Source organism: Podarcis pityusensis, assembly GCF_964106645.2.
Source record: "Podarcis pityusensis genome assembly, chromosome: 1".
Lineage (NCBI taxonomy): Eukaryota > Metazoa > Chordata > Lepidosauria > Squamata > Lacertidae > Podarcis > Podarcis pityusensis.
In genome coordinates, this window is record NC_138028.1 from 116,759,221 (window position 1) to 116,775,538 (window position 16,318).

The 16,318-nt window shown below is 43.6% G+C and overlaps 1 protein-coding gene across 1 annotated transcript in view; it reads right to left on the minus strand.

Annotated features, from left to right (window-relative positions):
- MTX2 (metaxin 2) overlaps positions 1 to 16,002 on the minus strand; it is a 41,444-nt gene extending 25,442 nt beyond the window's left edge. The window contains exon 1 of the mRNA XM_080972989.1: positions 15,794 to 16,002. Coding sequence (XP_080829115.1) covers positions 15,794 to 15,833 — 40 coding nt within the window. The 5' untranslated portion in view covers positions 15,834 to 16,002. The remainder of the gene's footprint in view (positions 1 to 15,793) is intronic.
- Positions 16,003 to 16,318: the final 316 nt, after the last annotated feature.

A 16,318-nucleotide genomic window follows, 5' to 3' on the forward strand; every position in this document is an offset into this window, starting at 1 on the left:
GAGTGGGTGGACTCAATCTGTGGTGGTCCAATGCCTAAGCCAATACCTTCTCACTTGCTGTAATCAATAAAGTTGTGGCCTTTTCTTGCCCATTAACCTTATACTCTGTGTCTGTGTGTCTTCATTCCACAAAGCGGGGATCGGGTCCTCGAACCACAAAATACCTACCAATCACGACAACATGTGGTCATGAGCTGCTCTACCCTCCCACTAGAGGTAAGCCCATCTACATCCAATTGCCCTAACCCCTTTATTCTCCTTTCTGAAAACAGCTTCAGAAGAGGGATTGAGTCCAATATGCCAGCAGGACAAAATGGATTAGATTCCACCCTTCTCTGACCCTGTCAGTTACCAGCTCCCCACCCAGCTGATGCCATTTGCATTTAAAAACAACAACAACCCTGCAAAAGTGAGATGCATTTAAGCCAAATTCAGTTTCCACCTCAATGAAGTGGAAAAGGCCTGGCAAACTAGCGCTGCGAAATTAAAACCCAGATAATATAAGGATGAAACCTAGATAAAATGGCAAACAGGTTACTGCCGAAGATGACATGTTTTAGAAGAGTTAATCAGATTGATATTGACATGGTTGAGAAAAGGATGAAGGGAGGGGGAGGAAGCGTCAAAATACACACTTAAGTTTTGAATGAAACACCATCAAGTGTTAAAGAAACTGAAGAATATGCTGAAGGAGGATGCATTCATGCGCAAGGGAGTACACCTTCTGAAGAAGGTGCCAAAATATTCTTAACAGGCAAAGCAGCAGGAGAATAATGTTTGAAGAACAACTGAGAATTTGGGAGTGGAAGAAAAGTTTAGTGTGTGTGCTTTGCTTTGCTTTGTTGTTTTGTTTTAAACCAGCTTTACTTTAAAAAGTTGTCCGGAAAGCTAAACACATATGGAGCCATTCATAAAGATAAGATTCACATGAAATATATGCGGGAGGAACATCACGGGAGGTGCGTTTACAGGACCAAACTAAAACTATCAAGCTCCCTTGTTGTTTCTGCCGGGATGTGTAATGCACACTGTTGATATATTTGCTATTAAGCTGCTGTCTCATTATTCCTGTTATGATGAAATTGCTCCTCCGATTGTTGATTTTGAGATGTGTTGCTGTTCTCTTTCTGGTAAGCCACTTTTGGCACGTTTGTTTGTTTATTGTTTGTGTGTGTGTGTGTGCAGAAAGGCGACTTAAAGATAAAATTATAATGAAATGACTTAACCAATGAAAACTGTGGGAGCGGGGAAACATGCCTTTTTAGAACCCACTGTGAAAAGCAGTTACGTACAACATTTCTTCGCTATGCTATATTAAAAGGGGAAACAAGGGAGTATAAATTGTCTTTACTCTTGAGAATTTGCGTCTCACCAATTCATCATGCACCATACGAATGTATATCACTGAACAACTGATCAGCAGTACTGATAGGCTAGCACTGCCAGCCGCCGTACACTTTGCAGTGTGTGGTTAAAAGGCATGGTGGCCTGAAAGCCCGAATTGCACACTGAACTAATCCGCATTCAAATGCGTTGTCTATGAGTAAAAATTAAGATACTGTTCAATTTAGCTGCTTTAGATACCACTTGGCTGGATACACAGGATACAAATCATTTTCATATATAAAATAAACTTTAAATGATTGGCTCAACTTAATTACCACAACTAATGCTTTTGCTGCAGTCAGAAACATTACTCTCTACATGATCCAGAAACCAGAATACTAACAAAACCACTCTAGTGTATAATTATTTGCCCCTTCCACTTTTTGCAATATACTAACCTGTCTTTTCAGAAAAGTTGGACGGGACCGTAAAGCATCTAGTATCACAAATGCAACCTGACCTTTAATATTAAATACATTCACACACATCTGTAACTCTATGCGCCTGGAAAAAAACTAATCATATCCAAGTGTTATAGCGAAACTTTCTTTCGTTACAACATTTATTACTTTAACACCAAAGCTTGCACCCTGGAGAAATAAATTCTGGAGATGAGAGAGGCAACACAAATGTACTGTATAAAGATTTCTACGGAGTACTGAGCAGGAAAAATTAGTTTTAGAAGCTTGTTTTTAATAAGTACAGTTAATAATAATATAAACAATTCCTGTGCCCCTTGAAAGAAGAGAGGTTGGGGGATCCTTCTGAACAGCATGGGAGTCATGGAAGGGAAAATCAACTGAAATCTTTTCCTTCCCCCTTCCTTGGGAAGCCTCTACAGGATCCCTGTTTTCACCATGAACTGAAGGACCACTCTAGATTCCACCCATACAAATAGACAGCATAACTGAGTTGCCAGTCCATAAAGCTGATGGAAGTATTAATGCATTCAGAAGATTTTCATGGCCGGTTTTTAGAATAGCCTCTGAGGGTCAGGATTAAACAGAAGAAGCATAGAGAAACTTCAGCGAATTCCATTATTATTTTTCTTCTGGGAGGGGGTTGCTTTTGTTGCCCATTCTGAGCTTCTGGAATGGGGGGTTGGCTATAAACCCAAATAAAAGCAATCAATTCATTTTAAACGAAGGACAGCTCACCAGTATTACTCATGCTTTTTCTGATCTTTGGATTTAAGGCAACAGCCTCCAAATTAGCGAGAGCAAGAAAAACAATGAGAACTGTGAAGAGGTGGGAGGTATCTTAACAAGAGAGGGGAAAATGTGCACACAACATTTTTTAATATACAGCATGACTCTTGCCTTGCGAACAATAGGTGAAGGCATAATTTGTAGAATAATAGGCACTAATATTACACGCTGCTTCAGTTCTGTCATATTTCCAATCCATCAGGTTGATTAATGTTATAATAAGTCCACACAAACTTATCATTTGTCTAATAATGAAGTCAAACCAAGTTTATCCTTCAGCAACTAGATTCTTTCGGTCTTTAGCTGTTATTTGCCCATCTCACCTAAATCACACTAATGCCAGGGGAAGGGAGGGGAAGGGTGAAAGCCAAGCACATGGCTGGTGACTCAAGAAATGAAAACTGGTTTTAGTCTGAAGGGGGAAGCGTCAAGAATGACTTGCAATGATGCTCATTGCTCTAAGCAATAAGAAGCTTCAGGAGTAGTGCTGGCTTGGATATGGATTCCTTTGGAAGACTGGAGACTTGGAGCATTTTGTAGTATTTGGTTTTATTCGCAAATGTAAAGATTGGACGTAGATTTCCACAGAGACACCTCAGCACCTCTGTAAGCTTTGTAGCATTTCACCAAGGTCCTTCCTTTTCCTGTTTCCAACACAAAAACATGTCTATTTTTCCCAAACATGCATACCTGAGGCAAGCACAATATTCTTGTTATTTTGCCCGTACAGATTGCCTGCTTTGCAGCATGAAGGTGGACAACACATGAAAGTTTGACCTCCAGCCACCCTAGCTAGTAGAAATTAAGACTTGAGAGAAAAGAAGTCCTTTGCTAGCAAAATATATCAATGCCTTATTCACAGGAGAGAGGAGAACTTTATGGACTGATCTGTGTGATCTTTCTCCACAGCTAGGAAGTCTGGGTTGGCATCCATCAGTCTCAGGAGACAATGGAGGAGTGCACGTTTGTCGGGTGAAATCAAACCTTTGGAGAGTTACAGCACCTGCTGTGGCTTTAGAGACCAATATAGGGGAGACATGTTTTGTTGCAGCTGGGGCAGATGAAGGCATCTGGTGGTGCCGCTGCAGATGCACCATGCCATTTCTTCTCTCTGCACTCCTTGTGACGTTAACAGATATGAGAGGGGAAATAGTTAACCAGGTTGCCCAGTCAGGACCCATGGGGGTGGAGTCAGTGGGACTATAAAACCAGTTCTGGGAGAAGTTTGAGGAGGAGTTGGTTGGGAGTTGTGGATGGGTAGTTGATTGGATTTAGTGGGTTGGCTGGTTGGGAAATGCAGTTGGTAATAAAGAGATAGTTAGGCCAGTGGGTTCTTGAGTGTGGGGAGGTAGAAGAGATAGAGAGAGGAATATAAGACTAAGAAAGTAAAGAACAACAACATTTGGAATGCCTTAAAAGTTTTGTTTGTGTCTGAAATAAAATACACTCTTCTTTATTAATTGAGAAGCTGACTGAGACTGAAGTGTTTTTACTAGGGGGAATCTGGTTGGTGGCAGTGGTTTAGTGGTGTACGGGTCAATAGTCAGTGACATGACCGGGGGCGCCGTACGAACGCCACACTCCTCCCACCAGTCATTCCTCCTCTGGTTACTGCTATGGGAATGCAACTTAGATTGTCTGTCTCGAGGCATTGCAGTTGTCTGCAAGGAATTCCCACATGGCAGGGCTGATGTTGCCAGCCTTCATGTCACTATGTAGACATAGTGCCGGGCTGGTCTGCCAACAGGCCTGGTGCCTGAAGGCAACTCCCCATAGAGCACATCCTTGGGGAACCTGCCATCTTCCATTCTGCGGACATGACCGAGCCAGCGTGGACATCGTGGGAATGTGAGCTTGGGAGAGCACATCTTTGTCCTGCCATATGATGCCCCAAATCATCCAGACACAGTGCATGTGGAAGGCATTGAGGCGTCGCTCCTGGCGGTTGTAAGTTGCCCACAACTCACTTAGGGCAACATGCTCAACGTACAAGCCTGGTAAACCTTCGTCTTGGTATTGATCGTTGGCATCACGTTCGCCCATACCCTTTCAACGAGGCAAGCCATTGCTGTAGCTGCCTTGCCAATACGCTTGTGTAGCTCAGCATCAGCTAGGAAGACTTACAGCACAATCCATACCCAAAATCAGTCAGGATGAGCAAGTTTGGAATGGATGGATATTGGGCTGTCCTCAGTCAGCCTGGACCACACCAACAATACATCTTCATCCTGGCTCAGCCAGGGATCAGCCAGCATAACTTTCACAACCCAACTGAGCAGGGGTCATGCTGGATCAGCAGGCGGAACTTGTACCAGCAGGACTTACATTGGCAGGGATGTGGAACCTGGGGAACATCTCCAGATGTTCCTAGACCACAACTGTCGTCACCTGTGGCCATTAGAGATGGCCATATCTGCAACAACTGTGAGGGTTTTTCAATCAAACAGTGTGTAAATTTTATGAAATAAAGAAATAAATGATGATTATAATTAATAATAATAATAACAATAATTAACAATGCTGGAGGTTGGAGTCCAACAACATCTGGAAGGCTATGGATTCCGCAGGAGATTTTTTTAAAAAATGACCTGTTTCCTAGAAAGATGTATAGGCAAATCTACCACCTGTTTGCTATCCTTTAAAAATAGAAAAGTTAATTTTAAACCATACTTCTACTGCCTCACAGGCACATGAAAATGCTGATAATTTTAAACTAGCCTTTATTACTTCAATAAGCCTGCAGTCAGTTTGGAACAACAGTGAAAAAGAACTCTCATCCATTAGGAGTGATCAATAAAGAATGCACAAATACATCCCTTTATGAATTAGCTGCCTCATCATCGTCATCCAACGTAAATACCTATATGAAGGCACGATCAATTTCAAGATGTACTCAGACCTTTCGCCAGAAAGGGTCACGAAAACAAGTTCATTGAGATGGAGATTCAAAGGCTCTTAAAAATGTAGCAAACCCCTCCCCCACACATACACTTTATTTTGAAAATGAAAAATATTCCTGGGTTCAGAAGTAGGTGAACACATCTATCATCTTTCCTCGCCCTAACTGAGGCTGCAATCCTATACACACTTAAAGAGAGTAAGTGCCACTGAACTTTACTTCTGAGTAATTACCGAGAATAGCACAGTAAATCAGTTGCTAGCCCAATGACAAATTCTAGTTAAAATCCATAGTTTGGATCCAAAGGTAGCTTCCCACATAAGAAAGGAGAACTTAAGCTCATGGAAGTACATCTTTCACAAACAATTTTTTTACATTTTTCACTCAACAAAATCCCAAAATGCTATTCTGCTTGCAGAGCATAATACAGAACCTATCTATTAGAGTGTTCCTCTCGTGCAAGAATTTGCAAAAGGAAGCAGCAGAAACTTCCCTCCTGCTCAGTTCTCTGGATGCAACCCCATGCCCAAAACTCAACTGGGATCATGGTACAGTGGTACCTCGGGTTAAGAATTTAATTCGTTCTGGAGGTCCGTTCTTAACCTGAAACTGTTCTTAACCTGAGGTACCACTTTCGCTAATGGGGCCTCCTGCTGCCGCCGCCACACGATTTCTGTTCTCATCCTGAAGCAAAGTTCTTAACCCGAGGTACTATTTCTGGGTTAGCGGAGTCTGTAACCTGAAGCATCTGTAACCCAAGGTACCACTGTACAAGAAAAAACATGGCACAGGATCCAGAGTTCACCTTCTGCAGATAGAATGGGAAGGCTTTTGAAACAGGTGAGGAATCAAGCTGGCAGACAGAGGCAATTCAACTTTTGCAGGTTCCCCCTCCACCTGCAACCCCCAGTGCCACCAAAGGCCTGAAAGTCACTCAACCCTCTATGGCACTGGGGGCTTCCGGGGGTAGGGAAAAACTAGCAAAAAGTAACCTCCCATCCCACTAGCAGGGGCATCCTCTGAATGCAACTGCCCTTGGGGGTGCTCTCACTGACAGGAGTGAATTCTGGATCCAACACATGGCCTTTTAAAAACAACAACGGGTAACAACCTGGTCGCCTACTCGACAAGATAAGTGTTCAATTATTCTTAAGAGTATTCCACTGGCTCACATGAGTTTGTTTTCTTTGCTCTTTCTCTCTCCTCATAAACCTAAGTGCCAGTTTGTTAATATACGTCTGCTAACATAATTCCAAAACCAGAGTACAGTCGTACCTCGGAAGTCCATTCCACTTCCAAATTTGGTCGGAAACCAAAGCACGGCTTCTGATTGGCTGCAGGAAGCTCCTGCAGCCGATCGGAAGCCGCGGAAGCCCCGTCGGACGTTTGGGTTCCAAAGAACGTTCGCAAACCAGAACACTCACTTCCAGGTTTGCGGCGTTCAGGAGCCAAAACGTTCAAGTACCAAGGCGTTCAGGATCCAAGGTACGACTGTACTTGCTTATATGCTGCTGTCAGGTATCTGATACTATGGCCCAGTATGCAGCTCAAGATGTGCTCTTCATACTGCCAGTTGCCCTCTTGGACAGATATAGGGAGGGTACCTGGCTCTATAGGCTATAATCCGGCTTGCAATTCTACTTGCCTTCCTATGCTGTGCTGTTGATCATTCTGCAACTCGGGCTTTGGGTTGGGCGATATATAATATACCACACAAAACCAGTTTGAACCCCATATTGTGATATTGGTTTCATAATTTTTAACCTGGTAACACATCATGAATCATGACACATGTTAGGGTTGGCCTATATATCACTCAAAACCAGTTTGAAGTCTATATTGTGATATCAGTTTCTCATTTTTGACCTGGCAACATATATGTGTTTGTGTGTGTGCGCGCGCTATGCAAAAATCACAATGCAGGAAAAACTGTGAAGCCAGCCAGTGCCTCTACACAGCTCCATCCTTATTTCAGACATCATGGTATATCAGTACAGTGGTACCTCGCAAGACGAATGCCTCGGAAGACGAAAAACTCGCAAGACGAAAGAGTTTTTCGTTTTTTGAGGTGCTTCGTAAGACGAATTTCCCTATGGGCTTGCTTCGCAAAACGAAACGTCTTGCGAGTTTGTTTCCTTTTGAAGCGGGAACTGGGCTGGCAGGGAGCGAGCGAGGGAGCGACCTACCTTTTCCAGAGGGATCCTCTTCAGGAGAGGGCACAGAGGAGGCAGGTGGGCTGGGATCCAGCGGATCTGGCTGGGTCTCTGCGCCGCTACCGCCTCTGCCTCTCTCTCTCTCTCCCCCCCTCCCCACGTGGCTGCTCCATTTTGCCCTAACTGCGTGAAGGCAGGAGGAGGGGGACCAAGGAGGAGGAGGAGGCATTCACTGTGCTTGGGCAGCCGCGAAGGCGCCTTTGCGGGGGTGGGAAGAAGCCGGGAGCAGCTGCCGAGACTGTGGGGAGCCCGGCGGCATGGCGCAAGGTAACGGGGGGAGCAAGGGAGAGTCCGCGCCGGGCGCTTCGTGCGTCCGCCCTCGGTTCCTGGGCTCGAACTTCCTTTGGCACCTCGTGGAGAGAGAGGGAGAGGAGCGGGCTGGGGCTTTGATGTGGGACGCGGTTTGGCCGAGCGAAGACGCGGCAAGGCTTGGCGACAGAGGAAGGGGGCTGTTTTCGTGGGGAGGTGGGAGGGGGTGTCTTTGCCTCTTCCCGGCAACAGATCCTCCAGGCTGGGGAAACTCCTCCTGCTGGGGAGCAACCCGCTTTGTGCTTTCCCATTATAATACAGTACCAGGGTGCATCCATGCTTCGCAAGACGAAAAAATCCGCAAGACGAAGAAACTCGCAGAACGGATTAATTTCGTCTTGCGAGGCACCACTGTATATCACAAAGCTTAGCTGGTGATATATCGCAATGTTGAAAAACATATATCGCCCAGCCCTACTGTTCAGCTCTACATAGTTCCATACTTATTTCAGGCAGTGTGATATATTGGTATATCACAATGTTTAGCTGGTGATATATCATGATGTGGAAAACCAGATATTACTCAGCCCTATTTGGGTTACAATCCTACAAAAGTTCAAGAGAGGAAGCCCCACTAAATTCCATAGGATTTAGTTCTGTGTAGGCATGTATAGGGACGCGGGTAGCACTGTGGGTTAAACCACAGAGCCTAGGACTTGCTGATCAGAAGGTCGGCGGTTCGAGTCCCCGCGACGGGGTGAGCTCCCGTTGCTCAGTCCCTGCTCCTGCCAACCTAGCAGTTCAAAAGAACCTCAAAGTGCAAGTAGATAAATAGGTACCACTCCAGCGGAAAGGTAAACGGCGTTTCCGCGCGCTGCTCTGGTTCGCCAGAAGCGGCTTTGTCATGCTGGCCACATGACCCGGACGCTGTGTGCTGGCTCCCTCGGCCAATAAAGCGAGATGAGCGCCGCAACCCCACAGTCGGTCACGACTGGACCTAATGGTCAGGGGTCCCTTTATCTTTACCTTTTAGGCATGTATAGGATTGTACAGTTAATAGACTGTTAATAGACAGTTAATAGCAAACCTCCACCAAATGATGGGTATGTACTGCAGCGTATATCACAGAGGTACTCTCAAATTTTGAGTATGGTTTGTGACAGACACTTGCCAAAGATTTGTTCAAGGTCGGCTGCCTTTACTGAATCTGAAGAATTGGTTTATCAATGAAAACCCATTTCAGCCTTGGAGAAGTTATATAAATTAGAAACGTTGGAAATGCAGCTTACATAACTGGTTAAATGAAAAGGTTTCCAACATATCTGTGTATTTGAGGGATTGCCTTTTATATCCAAATTTTCTCAACACTTTGGTCGCAGACATTGTACAACATGTCAATTTAATACTGTGTTTTTTTAGTTTAACATAGGCACATTTGTTATCCTGTCTGCTTTGTTACTTGAAGCCTTATTGGAGAGAGGTAGCTTTTTGTCTACAAAAGCACTTTGTGTGGCATTCTACATATTTATTATGAGTGCAATCAGGGTTCAACCTCATACATCAAAATTACATGGAAGAGATTTATTTTTAAACAACTCTGTGATGCTCGGAAGGTGAACGTCTGGCAAATATAAGGGATCAGCCAGCATGCAGTGAATGTCTGGCTTTTGTTTTCATTTTAAGTCATTTCTCACAGTATAAGATTAGAAAGGAAATCTCTCAACTTTGGTAAATAAATATGTCCCTCTTCCCCACCCACTGCAGCAACCACAGAAAAGAAAATCCCCTCATTTTCTTTTTCATTTACAAAGAGTGAATGAGAGCTTAGGAAAATTCTCTCTTCTTTGCATCCACTAATCTATCACATCTGCAACAGTTTTTTTTTCTGGCCTAACACTATCGAACTGATATTTCAGCAAAGTTGCCGCTTTAAGAAAGATTAAGGTCTGATACCATCTGAAAACCAAGATGTTCACTTTCCAAGTGGCATGGGAAATTCATTTTCTTATCCTGAGAGTGATACATACACGATTAATCTCTATAAATCGTCACGTGTCTATGGGAGAACAGGTTACACTAGACGTCTCCACAAAACAGAACACGGCACTGCCTTGTGTGACAACCAGTTTGAAATAAAGGCATATGATTACCATTTATAACATTACAGAGGAAAATACGTTGCTTCCCTGGTGTGAGAAAGCAGTGTTGTGCTGATCCGCAGCTAAAACCCGTAAGATTTTGCAGAAAGAAACGCAAGCAAATGATTTCTTCATTACCCAGTCAACATAATCGCAAAAAGCCTCTTATCGCTTCATAAATGATTTGGTCATCATTTTATATTTAATCATTAGTGCATTAGAGCAACAGACTCTGCTCAGCATGTTCAAACAAACGCAACTTCCCAAGTGGAGGGGGCAATGTTTTAGAAAACTAACATTCTCTGTGCTTTTAAAGGAGTCCAGATGAACAAGCATGAAAAGCAAAGCTATTAAGACCGGGAGAGACTGTATACACTTTCTCCAGAGACGATAAAGGCCATTAAAGAAGGGGGGTGGGGAGTCAACATCCAGACAAAAGTCATGACCCAATGTTGGGCCAAGAAAAATCTCCTAAATACATTTCAAAAAATTAAAATATAATATAATCACCCTAGAGCAGTTTTAATGCACATGCAGTGAAGATCAATGTTTTATAGCTGCTATATCACCACAGCAGTTTCAGTTAATTGGAACTGCATGACAAAGTGATTGTTTTCACGAACAGGACCTTCTATTACTAGCCAATCAAATTTCATTTTTATTACCAATATAAAAACTTTCTCAATTATGACTGTACCACCATGCATACAAAATAAGGGTCCTGGTATTACAGAAAACAGAGAAACAGAAAATAAATCCATTATCCTTTTAAGAGGTACTTATTCAGATTCTCATTTATTTCTATTCCTGAATGACATCTGTGTGAACACTAAAGCCCCATTGGGTTAGAGTGATGAATACATGAACTTCAACTATTGTAATAATAAATAATAAAATTATTATTAATAATAATAACAATAATAATAATAATTTATACCCCACCCATGTGGCTGGGTTTCCCCAACCACTCTGGGTGGCTTCCAACAAAAGATTAAAATACAATAATTCATCAAATACTAAAAACTTCCCTAAACAGGGCTGCCTTCAGATGTTCAATGCAGTATATATGAAGGAGTACTGGATATCCAATTCTTTTATTACATTTGTATCCTGCCTTTCCTTCAAAGGAGCACAGTGTGGTGTATACAAGGTTCTTCTCATCCATCCCCATTATATTCTCACAACAATAGACCTTACGCCAGGACAGCTCAGTCAGTAGAGCATGAGACTCTCAGTTTAAGGGTTGTGGGTTTGAGCCCCACGTTGGGGGAAATGTTCCTGCATTGCAGGGAGCTAGACTAAACAACCCTCGTGGTCACTTCCAACTGTACAATTCTATGATCCTGACACACCTTTGGAGGAAGGTCAAGCAAAGAAAAAGGGACTTATCTAGGGCCATCCAGAGAGCCTTATGGCTCAGCAAAAGTTTGAACCACTGTATCTATAACCAATATTACAGATTGGCTCTTATATTTTTCATTCCACTCACTTCTGAAACACTAGATTATGATGGGCCATATGGTGAACGTGTCCTTGCAGTGCAACAGGATTTTGCAGATTTATGCAACAATCCAGGAGATGATCTTCCGGAAGATTTGGTGGGATCCATTTTAATCTTCTAACAGTAGGTATCAACAGCAAAAGGATTATTATTTTGCTGATATTTCCAAAGTATCCAAAACATTTATCAGCTTCTAAGCAAAGCAACTGCCTTGCATTGTGCTGAGTACCTTACTAGAAAAGAATTTACAAACAGTTCAGCAGAAACATTCATATATTCTAAGGTAAGGAAATTTCTGAGCATTGTGGCAACAGTTTTCCAGTGGACTGATGTCATATCTAACACCACCCAAAGCAGCCAGGTTGGCCAACCTCTGAGGCCTGAGTGGCCCAATTAAGTTCCCTTCACATCACTGCACTACATTGCAAATTACAAAACTAACCAAACTATTTATCCACGTATTTCACAGGGAATCAGCTATATGGTATGCAGTTGGAGACCCAACCTCAAGGAACAGGAGAACTTCTATGTTTGGATACAGTTGGATGCCATTTTGAATTAAGATGGTGGACTGAACCTTCAAAACTGCCCTGAACTTTTGGATTCTTAAAATTATTGAGCAAATCCAGGTACATGGTTGCTAGTATTTAATGAGTCTTATTAATCCAGGGAACTATTGGCTGATTATGAATGTATTAACAACCAGAGCCAGCCCAAGACATTTTTGCACCTGAGGCAAACCACAAAATGGCACAACCAGCCCCACCAGGAAAGAAGGGGTGAGTGACAATCTAGATCAGGAACAAGGGCGGAATAAAAATATACATTGGGATCTGCTGCTCTTGTAGTTCCTGCTGCCTGAGGCAGTCCCCTCTCCTTGCCTCATGAGTTGGCCAGCCCTGTTAACAACTAGTAAACTGGCTCACACTTACAAACTGTGAATTAGCAATCCTAGGTTAAAAAGAAAGTTGTGAGAATCCATTATTATTATTATTATTATTATTATTATTATTATTATTTATACCCCACCCATTTGGCTAGGTTTCCCCAACAGAATATTAAAAACATGATAAAACATAAAACATAAAAAACTTCCCTAAACAGGGCTGCCTTCAGATGTCTTCTAAAAGTCAGGTGTTTATTTCCTTGACATCTAATGGGAGGGCGTTCCACAGGGCAGGTGCCACTACCGAGAAGGCCCTCGGCCTGGTTCCTTGTAGCTTCATGTCTTGCAGCTGCATCTCAGTATCCAGGCTGAACGATAGGGGTGGAGATGCTCCTTCAGCACTTTTCAAAGGAGATGTCTCATATATTTTGCCAGATATTCACATGGTAACAAATCATGTACACATGTTATGTGTGAACTAGTTGTGTGTGGATACCTCATTAAAAACTGTAATCCTATGGAAGTATATCAACACACCCCAAAATAATGTTCTTCACAAATTCAGAGGAGTAAAGAAGCCTTATTTTCCAAACAGCAAACTGCAATCTTACACCTGGGAGTAAAGTCCCACTGAACTCAACGGGACTTGCTCCTCTTCACATCCTCACTGTGCAGAATATGAATGACGGAGCCTTGCGAGGATTTATCAACTAAGCAGAAAATGAGATTAACATCCTGGTTTTGGGTGAGAGGTAGAGACACCTGTCATAGGCTGCCGCAAGAAATTATTTCTGATGGCAAAGGTGTCTGTGAGCTGATGCAGCAGTCACATAGTGTGAACAAGCAACATGCTGTAGTCAACTATGATGTCTCTACTGACAAACACTTGGTGAAAGATTTAGACAGTTCAAATGAAAAAAAAAGGGTGAATTATATCCAGATTCAAGAACACGACATACTTGATGATTAACTGAGATTTGGATAACATATCCTTGGTGTAATTTCTGGCTAGGTTCTTTTACAAAAAAATAAAAAATAAAGAAACTGGATTTAAGCGTAACATTATCAAAACAATAATATCTAGCTATGTACATAAATTCACATATAATTTTTTTTATTCTTGAATATTCTTTTTTTATAGTTGCTCTGGGTACATATTACAGAAGATCAGGACATAAACCCTAACTCCTCAGCTGCTGGAGCAGTATTTGCTAGTTAGCTTGGAGGACAGATTTGGACTGGTAAAATTTCCCTTTGTTAGATTTACAGGAAAAAATAATTAAAACATAGAATGAAGAGCATATAAAAAAGTTAAAAACAGACATCAGTTAACCATTGTGGTAATATGCTTTCTTAATTGCCTGTGTAGGCCTAGTGCAATAAAAAAGTTTTAGGCAGGCCATTTGTTCCAGCTTTTTGGATTCATTCATTCATTCATTCATTCATCTTACAATATATTCCACTCTTCCTCCCAAAGAAGCCCAGGGCAGAAAACACACCAAGACCAAAAACATTATTAAAAGCATTTTAAAAACACTTTATCAACCAGTGATTTCAAGGTTGCCAAGAACAGTGCCTTTCAGCCATCAAACACGTGGGTAAACAAGAAATGTTTTTTAGATTCCTTCTGAAAGCCGGAAACAAAGGAGGCAGATGTACCTTACCAGGGAGGGCATTCCACAAACAGGAAGCTACCCCTGAAAAGGCCCTGTCACAGGCTGATAAAAGTGGCAACAGCACTAGCAAGATCTCACCTGCCGATCATAGTTCAAGATGGGAAAGGCATTATTTTAGGTACAGTGGTACCTCGCAAGACGAAAGGGTTTTTTGTTTTTTGAGCTGCTTCGCAAGACGATTTTCCCTATGGGCTTGCTTCGCAAGACGGAAACGTCTTGCAAGTTTGTTTCCTTTTTCTTAACACCGTTAATACAGTTGCGACTTGACTTCAAGGAGCAACTCATAGAACGCGGTGTGGTAGCCTTTTTTTCGGTTTTTAAAGACTTTGGTGATTTTTGAAGCTTTTCCAAAACTTTCCTGACACCGTGCTTCGCAAGACGAAAAAAATCGCAAGACGACAAAACTCGCGGAACGAATTAATTTCGTCTTGCGAGGCACCACTGTACTTGGGCCCTAAGTCATTTAGGGCTTTGTATTCCAGTACTGAATTGGGCCCATTAGCTCACTGGCAAAAAGTGCAGGGCTTTCAGGACTGGTAACACATGGCCCTACCGGGCTGCCAGAGCTCACCAGCCTAGCAGTCACATTCCACACTAGCCGCAGCCTCCAGATTGTCCTCAAGGGCAGTCCCACATACAGCACACTATGTAGTCCAGACGTGAGGTCACTGTGGCCAGGCTATCCCACACCTGGCAAATCAGCCTAAACGGGGCCTTAGCACTCCTAGTCCCAGAAGCCACAGGCAGGGCCGGATTTAGGTTCGATGAGGCCCTAAGCTACTGAAGGTAATGGGGCCCTTTATATGTCCAGCTGTCCTTCGTCAACAACAAATTGTCACTGTTTTTTGTGTTGAATATATGCTATATGGTAATTTATGGACCTAACAGGTATCTAAAGTCATTTGCACATGTTGCCAATGCAACCAGTCCATGCAGAATGTAGGCACCCTGTATATAGAAATGAGCAAACCAGTGATATTTTAGGAAGCAGGCTAGCGGATGGGGCCCATTACTTACATCACAGGAGCCTACACAACACCAAACACTGTTGCTATATGTAGGTTTTATTTAGTTTTTAATTATATTTTGGAAATGTACATCCAGTTGTTGTTGTTTTTCCTTAAAAAAAATTTGGGCCCCCAAGAGAGTGGGGCCCTAAGCTATAGCTTGTTTTGCTTATACTGTATGTAAATCCAGCACTGTCACAGGAGACCCTAGCCACAAATTGGGACTCCAGATATGACTTCACTCCAGGGAACATCCACAAAGTAGCCAAAGCAGAGGCTCCTGCTGATACTATGGCAACCAAACGATGAGAACTCAAAACAGTTCTTAAGGCCTATAAGATTTGCTATGGAGTCCCTGCAGTTTGGGTTTTTTAGAGAGGCAGGCAGGCTTTCAAGCAATATCCCTCAAAGTAGCCCGACCAGGTCGGAGGAAGCAAGACCCCGAGAAAAACAGGGGATCCACTTTGCCTTTCACAGCCCAGCCGCTCCCACCAGGTCAAGGCGCCTTTTTGGAAGGACGCGCGCAACGCACCTCTATCCTCGCTCAAAATCAATTTTGCCCGGGCGCTGCTCCACGGCCCCTGCCGCCCCACTCCGGCCCCCGCTACGGCCGCTTCTTCCCCTCCTCACCTGCTATCTGCGTAACGAAAGCTTCCGCCACCAGAGACATGCTTCCACGCGGGAGGCGGGCGGGCGCAGCTTCCCCGCGAGCGTCGCCTTCTGCTGCTCCTCTTTTTCTCTCTCGCGCGCGCACACCGTGCGCCGGATCCTCGGGCCGCGCCGCAAACCGCGCAAGGTTAAGGGCACCCACCGGAGCACTGCGGCTGCGCCGACAACCCTGCGAGGGAAGTGCATCCGGGGCCTGCTCCACCCCTTCGCCCGGCTGGCGGCGTCGGTGCCCTGGAGAAAGAGAGAGGGAGAGAGAGAGACAAGCGTGCGCACGGCTGACTTCAGGCGCTTCAGCAGTAAAGCGCAATGCTCCCTCTGTGCCACCGCGCCGGAGCCCGCTCTGCCCGCAAAACCTGCCTGAAACACGGGATGATGATGATGATTAGCTATTATTTCTGGAACCCCAAGGCTGAGAGTGAAACCTAGGAGTAATAATAATACATCCCCACTGTTTTCCCTGTACGCTCAAGTATTTGTTCAGCTGTT